This window comes from Protopterus annectens, chromosome 2.part0 (assembly GCF_019279795.1).
Source record: "Protopterus annectens isolate FY-2018-M chromosome 2.part0, PAN1.0, whole genome shotgun sequence".
Taxonomy (NCBI): domain Eukaryota; kingdom Metazoa; phylum Chordata; order Ceratodontiformes; family Protopteridae; genus Protopterus; species Protopterus annectens.
Genome location: NC_056728.1, coordinates 1,644,772,445 through 1,644,785,684, shown reverse-complemented (window position 1 = coordinate 1,644,785,684; position 13,240 = coordinate 1,644,772,445). Strand labels below are relative to the sequence as shown.

Sequence of the window (13,240 nt, the reverse complement as noted above, 5' to 3'; positions counted from 1 at the left end):
TAAGTGAAATCAAGCCCAAAATTATTAATAAGTAACAAAACTCAACATTTTGTCCCAACTCAACTCCTATGCAAATCTTATTATTTACTGTGTCTATATGATCAAAAGCATTTCTATATATTAATAAAGAAAAGAAAGAGAGTAGAAAGTAAAAGGGTGTAAGGCAGAAATAAAAAAAATGTAAGAGAAAGCTATAAGAAGTATATACAATAGAATGTTACTTACTGTTTATATTAATAGAGTTAAAAATAAAACATATTATTTACTATTATTTAGTTCTAATTATTATTGGTTAAAGCATGACAGATTATTCACAAACAAGCATAAGCAGTGTAATCAAGAAAGTATAATTAGGAATAGCATTTGAAGAACATATAAACTTTTAAAGGAAAAAAATGTATCAAATTACTGACCTTATTTTTCCTCTTCAGAAAGAGAAACAAGTTAAATCACAGCTTGCCATTAAATCTCCAGATATTTTGACTAGTTATGAAACAAAACATTTCTTTGCACACAGAGAATAACTTTGATTAAATCTTTTCAAAATATTTGTTGCTTCTTGGAAATGCAGGAACTATATTTAAAAAGATTAATAATAAAATAAAATGATGAGAGAGAAAAAAACATAGTACAAATCATTTGTTTTTAGTCTCTTCTTCTTCTCTGAAGTCTTCCACGAAGTTTCAGTTGCCAGTCTCTTTAACGAAGGACTAGCCCATTCCATTTCTTCTATTTTTTCCAAAATCTTATTTTTTTGATAAACAGTAAAGCAGAGTCTAAGTCATCGAAAATTTTAGGACCATCAGGAAGGAAGATTTTAAGCTTGGCAGGAAACAGAAGGTATGTTTTAAACTGTGCTTTTTAAGCTCCTTATTAGTGGCAGAAAAACTTTTCTTTTAGCTAATACCATGGAAGAATAGTCATTGTCAAAACGCACAGTTGTTTCATTAATCTTAACAGGAGCTTTAGCCCAAGCAGATTTAAGAACCATCTCTTTATCAAAAGATGATAGAAATCTAACTATAACTGATCTAGGATAGTTTTTGTTAGAGTTAGTATTAGCTATAGATCTATGTGCTCTTTCGATACCAAAGAGAATGCTTCTGGTAAATCTAAAGTTTTAGGGAGCCATGTTGTTAAAAAAGAAGTAACATTGTTACCTTCAATATTTTCTGGCAGTCCAAAAATCCTAATGTTATTGCGCCTAGATCTATTTTCCAGGTCATCCAGCTTTGTTTCTAAATGTGTATTTTGTTTCAGCAGAAACTCAATGTTGATTTCCTCTTCTTGTATTCTATTTTCCATGTCATTCACAGCTTCTTCTATGCCTGTCATCTGGATCTTCTGTTGTTGCAGGTCCATATGTAACAAGTCTATTTGTTTTGTAGTTTTTTCTATGAAAGTGTCTATTTTAGTATCCATTTTATCCATCTTAGCAGTAAGTTGCTGGACTATAATTATCAGAGACTGAAGTTCTTTCTTGATGCTGGAGTCTTGAGAATTTGTCTTACTGGAACTCATTTCAGACTGATAAACTGACAGGAAAATTTCCAAAGTAATTTCTGACAGGAATATTATTAAGATTTCCTTTCTTTTTTAGATATAGTTCAAGAACTATATAAAACAAACATATTTAGAAAGAAAATTACTTCAATAATTAATTTTTTAAGTAATTAATTCCTGTCAATGTAATGAAATTGGTGGAGCTGAAGAAATCTGCTGCTATCCTGTGTTCATCCTTGGCCACGCCCCCTGGAAATGTATTTCATATACTTAGAGATTTAACAATTTATTTGTTTGACATTTGTTTTACCTGGAAAGTCCGATTGGGATAATATCCCATTTTCTGTGGAGGCCCAGAGACAAAAAAAATTTTACACTGATATTGTTAAAGTTAAATAAAGTTATTATAAAGTCTAATACAGAGGAATGATATATTAACTAAGCAAAACTTCAGCTTCAGTTCATACAGTGTGAACCTATACATACATAGTGAAAATATTTGGACACATATATAACAAGTTTAAAAAAATACACTAGTAATAGATAAAGTATTTACACGTTGCAGTTCATAGAGATGATATTAAACACACTGAGTACACTGTTTGGAACAGAGATGAATAGAAAATATAGCCTAGGCAAAAATATACGTGTCCTTTGTATAAAAAAAGAATTTTATTAATTCCATTTGTCTGAACATAGTCAGAGTATGCTAGTGGTGAAAGAAGGGCGGAACTAGTTCTGCCTGGAGGAATGCAGGAACAGAGGCAAGGTTTATTTAGATACTCTTTTAGTAGTTGTTTGAAATTTGAGAGGATAGAGGTAGACATACCTCTCAACTGTATAGATTTTTGCCTCATATTTTTAGTCCATTTTTTCATCAGATTGTAGTTCTCTGGCAAATCACTGACAATTCATTAAAGATTAAAGTCAGAAAATGATGACAGACTTCTGCATTTCAGACTTCTTTCTTTTCAGAAAATTCATGCTAATGCAAAACCTGCTAGTTTATCAACTTTTTAAGTTTATAAGATCAATATTATAAAAATTGTCCCTAGTTTGGGCCTTTGTCCCCTATTTTATAGGTTAAGAGGTATGAAGACAGATCTAATTTGCAGAGGGATAGAACTGCATTTTTAGTGACAGAGTATAAGTAGAGACTTTAGTCAGACAATTTGTAGGGTTTATCTATGCTGAGACAATGCTGTTCATTAGACTGAAGTAGTCTATCAGGATGATAGAAATAGGGAATAGGAATAAAAACAGGACAGTCATCATCTTTGTGAATAATGTGTGCAGAAATTTATTTATTTGTTTGTTTGTTTATTTATTTATTGCCAATGGTGCAACTGGGCACTCAGGCCTATTTTCATTGGAGGTCTGGGGATAAAAACTCCATTAGTTACAAAAAAAATTACAAAAATTACAAAGAATTTGCAGATGAAAAAAATCAGTTTTTTAATAGGAGATATGGGGTTTTAGAATCAACCAGTGGGTAATACAATGAAGACAGAAGGTAATACAATTTGATTCCTGTAGGAGTGCTATGCAATAACAGGTTACATTTATATATACTGAAATTTACAAATTTCATTTACAAAGTTCCGATGAATAGCAGTATACAGTTTTAAATCTAAACAGGATTTAGTTACATTCACAGGATAAGGTAGATGAGCTACAGTGTTATAGTACTTTTGTATAGTATAGGTAATAATCTAGGGATCTGAAAGAGAGAGACAGTCAGTCGGGTGTGAACAAGAATAGACCCAGGAGAGGTCTAGGCGCTGTTTTAGGTTGTGCTTAGCTGTCCTGTTTTAATGAGAAAGGCAAGGAGTTCCACTGTCTGGTTCCATAAAACAAGTGCAGTGAATCTTCTGCTGTGTAAAGGGATTTCAAAGTTATTAGTAGGCTCTGATTACCTGAGCGAAAGCAACGTGGTGGGGAGTAGTGCTTGAGAATGTTTTGTAGAGGAGGGCATGTTTGTGGTTTATGTATTATTTTTGTGAACAATTTAAAGCTGAGTAACTGTAATGTGATTAGGTAGTTCCAGCCAGTTGAGCTTCTTTAGTGTTAAGCAGTGGTGCGTACGGTAGGATACATTTGTTGCAAACTTGGTTATTTTGTTAAAGCATGCTTCTTAATTATTTAGTAGGGTAGCTTGAATGCTAATTAATATGGGTGATGCTTAAAGAAGGGAGGGGAGCAGGTAGGATGATGCTAAGGATTTTCTTGATCAGTCTGTGAGGTAGGGTTTGTTTCAGCAGAGGAAATCCAGTTTTTGATGAGTTTTCTTGTTGGCCTGGTACTGGGTGATAATGTAGGCCAAATTTTAGGTTATTGTTATATGGAGGTGTTGCTTGTTGAAGGCAGTGTTAAAACATGTACAGGCTTTTAAAAGAGAGAGGCTGTATGTAATCTTACTGGTGAGGCAGTTCAAACTATTTCAAAACCTGAAGGGCAATACAGTGGTAGCTGTGGTATTTATTGTTGATGGCAAATTTTGCAACTTTATTCTATTATTATAACATGTCTCCAGGTTGGTTTCCAGCACCATGGGAAGAATTATCCATATACCACATCACCACCAAATGTTTTTAAAAAGTTTGACAGTTTACAAGGTGTCAGCTAAATGATTAGATATAGACAACTTGTAAACCAACAGCCTATGTGTTTCTTTTTCTTAATGTAGTTTAACTAACTTAAAAATGAACAAGATAGTCTGACAACTGAACAATTTACAAGCTGCATATTAAATAATCAAAAATCAGTTAATTAATAGTTTGCATGTCAAACTTTTCTTTAATAGTTTGACACCTGCTACAAGTTGGTGTCCTAGGAGCTCTGTTCATCCCAACCTTACAGCTGCACAACATTCTTTGGTCAATTAGTTGAAAGTCAAAGGAAAATAAATATATTTCACCCATGTAGTAAACAACTTAAAGCTCCCAATCTTAGCTCAAGCTGAATTATGTGAAACATATTAAGTTCCCTGTCAATTTAGAACTGTATACAGTTGCTATACAGCATATTTTATTTCAGAGAAAACCTCTCAATTGTCCAAGTTTTGGAGGGCTACCTCTAATTCATTCTCAGTATTTTGCTTTATCACTTGTAAAATTAAAAACAATTTTGAGATGTTCTAAGTGAATAGTCCTAGCATTTAAAATTGTCCATAACTTGAGGCCTTTTCCCAAATTACTTTTTCCTTTATCAGTAACTTTGGAGGTAAAACCTGAGTTGTATGTCTCAGATTATACTGATAAACTGAGAAAATGGCCTGTACATATCTGAGTGCTCTGACTTAAAATAAAAAGTTGTCCCTGACATTATTTACAAGATTTGCTGGTGAGACATTACCATTCAGGCTTCTTTTCAGTTTCAGGAGCTTTCTGTATAGACGTTACATGAAAATAATCTATTTTCTTGCCTGATTCACATTCTGCTCCTGAAAAAAATAAACTTTTCCAGGAATAAAACACAAGTGGGTAACAAGCTATTACAGTATAATGTAATGAAAAAAGTTAATATGATCCAAGGAATTCCTCAGAAAGATAGGAATTGGGTAGGAGGAAGTGTGAAATGGATTGAAAAAGGGAAGAAGGACACAGGACACAGACTAAAAGGGAGATAGGAGAGGCAGGGAAAGGACTGAAAGATGTAGAAAGAAGAGGGAAGTAAGTAACAGAAATGGTTTAGATAAACTGCAAGCTGATCAGCACTCTAATGTAAGTTGGCACCTAGGCCAGGCACACCACTTACCTACCACCTTCCTATAAATCTGCATATACTACTTCTTGTAGAAGTCTTCATATATTTGTACCATTATTGAAATGTTTAACTCTAGTCATGGCTGCACCATCATTATTGTATCACTCTCTTACAGGGGTTATTCATCTGCAGGCTTTCACTGTAGAGCTTTTCTTCATGGGCTTCCACTGAAACATTGGCTCTAAGTGATGGTCATTCTTGTTGTGACATCCCAACGCCATGTACAAAATGGAAAGAAAGGGGTTGATGCCTACCTGCCTCCAGTGCAAATAAGAATCAGCTCAGATGGCTAATTCTCTAAACAAAATAAAAGTAAATAAATTCATTAATTTGGTTTTAGTTGTATTGTTTATACACTGTAGAATTAATTTGTCATCTTCTCTATTTTAGGTTAAGAATAGGATTTTTGACTGGGCCAAAGCCCCTTATTGAAAGAGTTATTCTCCATGTTGAGTCTTCATACTTTCATGCCAGTACTTTTTCACAGGCAAGTATAACAAACATATTGTGTCTTATAATTATTTATATCTAATTGTTGCTATTTTCCCTGTATGTTAAGTATTTGTTGGTGGTTTTCACTGTTGCAAAGCAATCTGTTCTGCTTGTTCTGGTTTTCCCACCAAGCAGTGTTATAATAACTGATTTGTTAGCAATTTAAAACATTCTTTAGAGTCTCCTTGCTGATTTTCTGCTGTTTTAAACATTTTTAGTGTATCACTGCTATTTTTCTGCTGTGTTAAACATTCTCTAGTGTTTCCCACGGAAACTAGGGGAGCTAGTAGCTGTAGTATAGTCCAGATACAGGTTTGCTGCATCTGGGTCTGTTTAGAGTGACTGTTTGTTCTAAGCATGTTTTCCAGGCCATCTTGGATTGGAAGGGGTCTTTCTGCACTCTAGTGAGAGGATTGTGCTGATTGGAAACTGTATGGTGAAGGGTGTTTGGTGTAGGGCTAGGAATAAGCATCTTCCTTAGTCCTTTTGAAACCTTTTAAAGTTGTTTTTCAGGTTTTCAGCTTCTGGTATTTAAGCCCTGCATTTGTGCAACATCACGCACAGCCACTCAATTGTGCGCCATAGCTGGACAGATTAATTCAACAGTTTTTCCCTTAGTTACAGTTGTAGCACATTTGTGTAGCCCTCATCCTTAGTACTTTCCCAAACAAAGAAATACTACTAGTGAGCTGAACCTTATGAAATTACCAACAAAGAAAAAATATTCAGAAATATCATCCACTGAACTCTTCCTTGATTGATCCTGAAAAGCCCCACAGTGACAACAGTCTTCAACCTAGTATTATGGACTGTTGGACCACCCTTGTTTCTCCTGCCAACTTTGTTGACTTAGGTCTCTTGAGGCAGTGTAGCAATTGCTTCATGTACACAGACAACTCTCTACTAATAACTCACTCTGTTACAACATGTGAGAGATGTATCTACACCAAGAATCTTGAATCCATGCTCTCTCACACTCTAAACAATAACACAGAACAGGCTGTCAACTCATCCACCACTACACATGCACATAGTACCACTACACATCCAGCACAAAAATCAACCAGTTCTCACAGCACCCATGACACATAACAACACCAGTGTTTCATCTGCCAAGTCTGTAAGGCGTAACACTCAAAAAACAAATTCTCTAGTCACTGGAGACTCAGTAGTGAGACACACTGATGTCCTACTCACCAGGTTGGACAAGGAGAAAGTCACAGTCAGCTGCCTGTCTGGTGCCAGGATTCATCAGATCATTATTGCACTCAGGTCTCTCGGCAACATGTACCATTATGACTGTCATAGTTCATGTTGGAGTGAACAATCTGAAACATACCTCACTGGACCATATGAAGAGAGACATGATTGAGCTCTCTGAGTATGTGTCTCAGGAAGGTATGTCCCTAGCCTTGAGCAACATACTACCCTCACCTAGAGTGATGCCTTATAAACAGAAAATGGTTGATTTCAATAATTGGCTTAGTTTCTGGTGTCATTCAAAGGGGATCTAGTTTAGGTAAGCCTGGGAAGCCATGGTCGACAAACCTCGCTGCTTTGCCAGAGATGGTTTGCACCTGGCACCCCTAAGCTTTTGGCTGCTCGCAAAGGCTGTTGCCTCCCCATAGTGATTTATTTAGGCAAGGTCATGAAAATGAACTTACTGATGTGAAATTTGCCAATCATAACAAATAAGTGTCATGCTGCTAAACACTAGGAGCTTAAACCAAAAACTGCACACCCTGGAAGCACTTCTATCACTGGAAGATGTAGATGTATGTGCCGTCACAGAAACCTGGTTCAAGGCCTCAGAGAGTACCCAATCCTTGCAAGGGTACAATGCCTTCCACACTTTCAGACCACAAAATGAACACGTGAGAACTAAACAAGGCAGTGTTTCTATCTATATTAGAGATAAATTCACCTCCTGCCTAGTTAGACTGGGCAACACCATGGAATTACTCCAAGTTCAGGTTACAGTGGGTAGGACCCCCATTCAAGTCATACAGTTACAATATCACAGTAGAGCTTGCTGGGTCCAGCAACATTTTTATACATTGTACAGAAAAGCAGCCCTATTTTGTATCATTTTTCAGGTGCTTTGTCATACCATTTTATTGATAACTTGCCTTCTTCTTGCCCACAATTCTCAAACTACATATTGAGGGTACCTTGAAGATGGTGTTAACTTTCATTGAGTCCAAATGTAAATGATGAATGGTAACATAGGAAAACATTATGTTACTAGCAAGGAATGAGGACTACTTGGTTTAGACAGGTGTCATGTCTTTATTCACAGCACCCTCACAACATACACAAACACACACATGCACAATGCACAGAGCATTGCAAACAATCATACACACTGGTTCCTATAAACAAACTTCTTACAAACACTTATAAAACTACTTATTCATAGCCCATTTAATACATCTTATGGCTTAAAACATCACTACTCACATGTCCACTTATTCAGTGGAATCTCCTTCATAGCTGCATCCCCTCAGCAATGAAACAGCTTAAAAACTTTGTGGAAACATGGGTGAAATTCTTGGCTAGGCTTATAAGGGCCTCCAGGCCAATGGCCTAGTATTGTCCTATGAACCTATAGCCAGTTATAGATCCCCCTCCATGGGTCATGACGCGCATGAAGCTTACTTAACCAAACTGGAGACAATCCAAATATACAGAACACTCTGTTGGGCATTTCAGTTATCCCACCATCAATTGGGAAACCTACACTAGCCCTAACCCACTAGCACAAAAGTTCCTTGACTTTGTTAACTCAAATGGCCTGGAACAAATTATTCATACCCTGACAAAAGGAACAAACATACGAGATCTGGTCCTCACTAATATGTCAAACAGATGTACTACCACAACTGTCAGACCCACATTAGTTAAATCTATCCACAAATCAGTCACCTTCAAGTTGACAGTAACACCAGCACTCACAAAGGGTGAAATCAGACTAAATAAATTCACCAAGGCAAACTACACCCTCCTAGGTGAAAGTATAAATGCATTCTGAGCCCCACCCCCAACTAGAAGTAGTAACTACACCAAAGCTTACACTAAAGCCTTGTACAGTCACTTGCATAAGTGCATAGACTCAGCTGTACCAGAAAGAATCAAAGCCAGAGCCCCAAGTAAATACAAGCCACCATGGTGGACATCCAGCATCAACAAACTTTACAATACATGCAAAACGTTACTGTCCATGAAAACAAAATTGAGACCTCAACAATGGAAAAGCACCCTCCTCAGCCTTAACAGGCAAATAAGACAACTTGTCAAAATTCTCTGAGGGCCTCCTTGAGAAAAACTTATCTAGCACAGCCAAGGATAACCATAAGGCCTTTACACCTATGTATGTAGCCTAAGAGGTAGGACCCAATCACGTGCAGAATTAGTGGCCAACTGCATCAGAGACACTGACCCCCACAGAGGTAGCAAGCCTGCTAGTGGATAGGTTTAGTGAAAATTTCACCCCCCCATCTTATTCAAATCTATCACAAACCTTGCCCCAAACTCCCCCCACCCTACATATCTAAAGAACAGGTCATCAAATCCTTGTCCAAGGCAAAAAACACAGCCTCTATGGGCCCAGGCAGCATCCCAGGTTGTGTTCTAAACAGGCTAAATCATGAACTAGCATCACTATTATGTACCCTTTTCAATCATAGTCTAACCATAGGCTTTGCTACTGCACAATGGAAAACAGCAACAGTTATTCTCCACCACAAAGGTGGCCTAGCAACAGACCCGGGGAATTACACACCCATAAGCCTAACCAGCCTCACCTGTAAGGCCACGGAACATATCATTATGGACCTCATAACTAAAGACATAGGTCACCTTCAAACCCTGGATTCTACCCAATTGCACTTCATCAAGGGCATATCCTTCCTGTTATATCTTGTGGATTTTTTGAAAATATGACCAGGGCCATTGATGAGGGCAAATCTGTGCACACAGCATACCTCAACTTGCCAAAGGCTTTCAACACAATCCCACACTCAGGCATTACTGATAAACTTAGCAAACTGAATGTAAACCCCTTCATTGTAAGATGGGTTGCTAACTGTCTCACAAACCAGGCATACACTATCAGAGTGGGCAACTTCACATCAATCAGCAGACCTGTTACCAGCAGGTGCTCCAGGGGTCAGTGTTGGGCCCCCAACTGCTTGGTATATACTTCTCAGAATTTCAGGTCAAATCTAAGAGTTTGTGGCTGACCAAGTTTGCAGACAACTGCAAACTTGGTGCAATTACTGAATCCCCAAATGATGTCAGTATACTCCAGGATGGTCTTAAGCAGACCAAGGACTGATGTCTTAGTGAAGGTCTCAAACTGAATACAAAGAAATGCATCATCATTCCCTTCAAGACAAACAATGTCCCTTCATAGTATCAAATCAACAACAATGCCCTAACTATCCACAAAGTGGTAAGGAACTTGGGTTAACAGGTTAACTGCAACGTTAACTTCAACCACCATGTGTCCACTGGAGAAAGGAAGGCTTTCTACACAGCACACTCGATTAGCAAAGGCATTGCCTCAAGAGTAACTGCCCATTTGGCATGTACTGTACAAAGCACCTGCAGCAATTGGAGAGACCTCAGAGGTTTCTAACAAAGAAGATCAAGAGACTCCAGCACATGTCATACACAGACCGATTACATTCCATGTCACTTTACTACGTATCATATAGACTTCTTAGGGGAGACTTATGCCTGGGGTACAGAGCAATCACAGACCCAAATCTAATGAACTTGCTGCATATTCGTAAATCCAAAGGGACTAGGGCCATCAGTTCCAGGGAAAAATATGACCTGCAGCTTAAATAGGATGTGCTGGAGGGACAGATTTATCTTCCAGTGACTGCTGCAGCTTTGATCTAGGCTACCTATTCATGTCAATCAGAGCACCTCTATGACACTGTTCAAAAGGAACCTGGACGAGTGGATGGGGAACTGTAAATTCTTGCTAGGGCTACCACCCACAACCCTCCTGGACATGGGCAGTCATTACTAAAAACAATCTTGGGTATTAACTAACATTTCTATGGTATTATATTGGGATGAAATGGCCAGGCTTGAGATGACCTCCGGGTCAATAGCCTTGTAATCTGCTATGATCTTATAATTATTTATGGCTGTAATAATCACCTTATTTCAATCACTTTTAAATTCCATATTAATCAAGAGGTTGGCTCACAATAACAAGTTCTATAACACTCAAGAGAACATATTACTCTATCAAATTACATAGTAATGCAGAAAATGGATTGCTATACCATGTAATCAGATCTAATTGTGTCAGCATTTTGACTTTTAGTCCTAAGAGGTTTGCTTACAGAATATGAAAATGCCATCCTTTTTCCTTATTCTTTTCTTTATCTTTTTTTTTTTTTTTTTTTTAATATTTTTATTCATTTCCAAAAACAAGAAAACATGAATGCAGGTTATTTATGACAATGAAGTATTTACAAATTATTTAAAAAGGTAGGCTAAAACCTCTAAACAGATAACAAACATTAAAACCAAAATAAAGTATTTACAAGGGTGTCTATTGTTGACATATAATTGACTTTCTATACAATTGTTTCCTGATTATAATCTGCTGCAGTCATTATTCTCCAGTATTTCAGTTACTTTTTGCCATGCTACATATAATGATGTAGTTCTTTCAGTTCTTCCTTTAATAGTGTTCATTTCCAATTGCGATACTGCTGACACCATATTCATGAATTGCTTAAAAGTTGGAGAAGCTTTGGATTTCCGGTTTGATGTAATATTCTTCCTTGCAATAGCTAGGAGAGCCATAAGATTACATATTTTGTTCTTGGCACACAGTCAGGTACAGGTGCATTAAACAAAATAATAGATTTGGAAATCTGGAATTTATCATTGAATACCATTTGCAGAAAATAATTTATTTTATCCCAATATGGTTTAATCAAATGGCATTCGTAGAACATATGTTGCCAGTCTGCTTTTATTGATAAATCACATCTCCAGCAGCCAATATTTTTCTTAAACATAAGTTCCATTTTATGAGGGGTTACATAAGATCTGTGTATGAATTGCCATGTAAAAAGTCTTCAATGTAATGAAAGTGATGTCTGCTTTGGAGAGAGAAGAATTAGTTTTTTATCTCTGTCATTTGGCACATGTCTTTTAACTGATCTATAATAATTCCATATTTTGTCATTATTATGCATTTTTATTTTTTTGTTTGTTTTATAAATAGATGATAAGTATCCCTTTCCAGTAATGGGTTGATTCGTTAGTAATATTATATGTTTTATAAGGTTAGGAACATTTTGTCTTATTGATGGTTGCATTGTTTCTTGTTTGCTTAATATATACTGTCTTAATTCTTGTACATGTAACCACAAACTATCTTCCATATTTAATTTCTGTTTCTGTTATTATGCTGATGCCAGAGATGATTTTCATTTTCTGTTTGCATTTATGAGAGAAACAGGAAGGATCCAAAGTTCTAAACCTGATCTCTGTCACAAACTGATCATGCTGGAGAGACAGATGTGTCCCAGAGACTGCCCCTCCTCTGGAATAGGCTTCCTGTTCACGTGAAGCAGAGCCATTCCCTGCCCATCTTCAATCACAATTTGGATTGATGGATGGGAGATCACAAATTCATTCTTGGGTTGGTGCCCACATCCCTTACAGACAGAGATAGTCTGTAAAATGGTCAAAACCTCACTTGCTGACCCTTGTTAACTTTCCACTAGGGAAAGAAAATTGGGTAAAATCTGGGTAAAACTAGCTTGGCTTGTAAGGGCTCTTGAGCCATTAACTCTTGGGTAGACTTGTAAGGCCCCAGGACCATTAGCCTAGTACCCTCCTTTAAAATCAGTAATCTACTATGAATGTACGAACCTATGATACTACAGCATTTATTGTGCAAGCAACAAGACATAAACTGGAGTGGTGAGGTAATGAAATAATCATTTTAGAATTATATTGTTTCAGTAAAATATTGGAATGATGCCAATTCACTTTCAGATTAACTTGCCAAATGCTTTTCAGTATAAACTATGGTGATTTTCCAGTTGTGATGATTTTTCAGTATCTTAACATATTAATATTATAAACCTTCAGGGGTTAATCTTGTGAGCTATCAGACGTTTCAGTAATTTGAAAAGTTATTTGTAGTGCATTACTCAGAAATGAGCTGGAGATTCATCACTATCAGATCTATAGTTTATGGTGATGAAGATATGGTATAGCATATTACAGTGCATCCATCTCATATGAATCTGTCTGATGCGGAATCAGATTTACCACAAAGCTCCTTAGGCACCTGCCTGGGGCTTGCTGCTAACTGGGATGCTGACTTCAATGCTGCCAGTTGCTATCATGTTCATGGCTGTACAGCAAATAGAAATGAAGCAAAAGAGTTGTGTGCAATGGGCATTGCCAGGCTACATTCACTACTTTTATTACA

At 36.8% G+C, this 13,240-nt stretch overlaps 1 protein-coding gene across 1 annotated transcript in view; it reads left to right on the top strand.

Moving 5' to 3' along the window:
* Window positions 1-13,240, top strand: part of LOC122792865 (kynurenine/alpha-aminoadipate aminotransferase, mitochondrial-like) — a 430,097-nt gene that overhangs the window by 206,073 nt on the left and 210,784 nt on the right. The window contains exon 8 of the mRNA XM_044060424.1: window positions 5,659-5,755. Within this exon, the coding sequence (XP_043916359.1) occupies window positions 5,659-5,755 (97 nt within the window). The remainder of the gene's footprint in view (window positions 1-5,658; window positions 5,756-13,240) is intronic.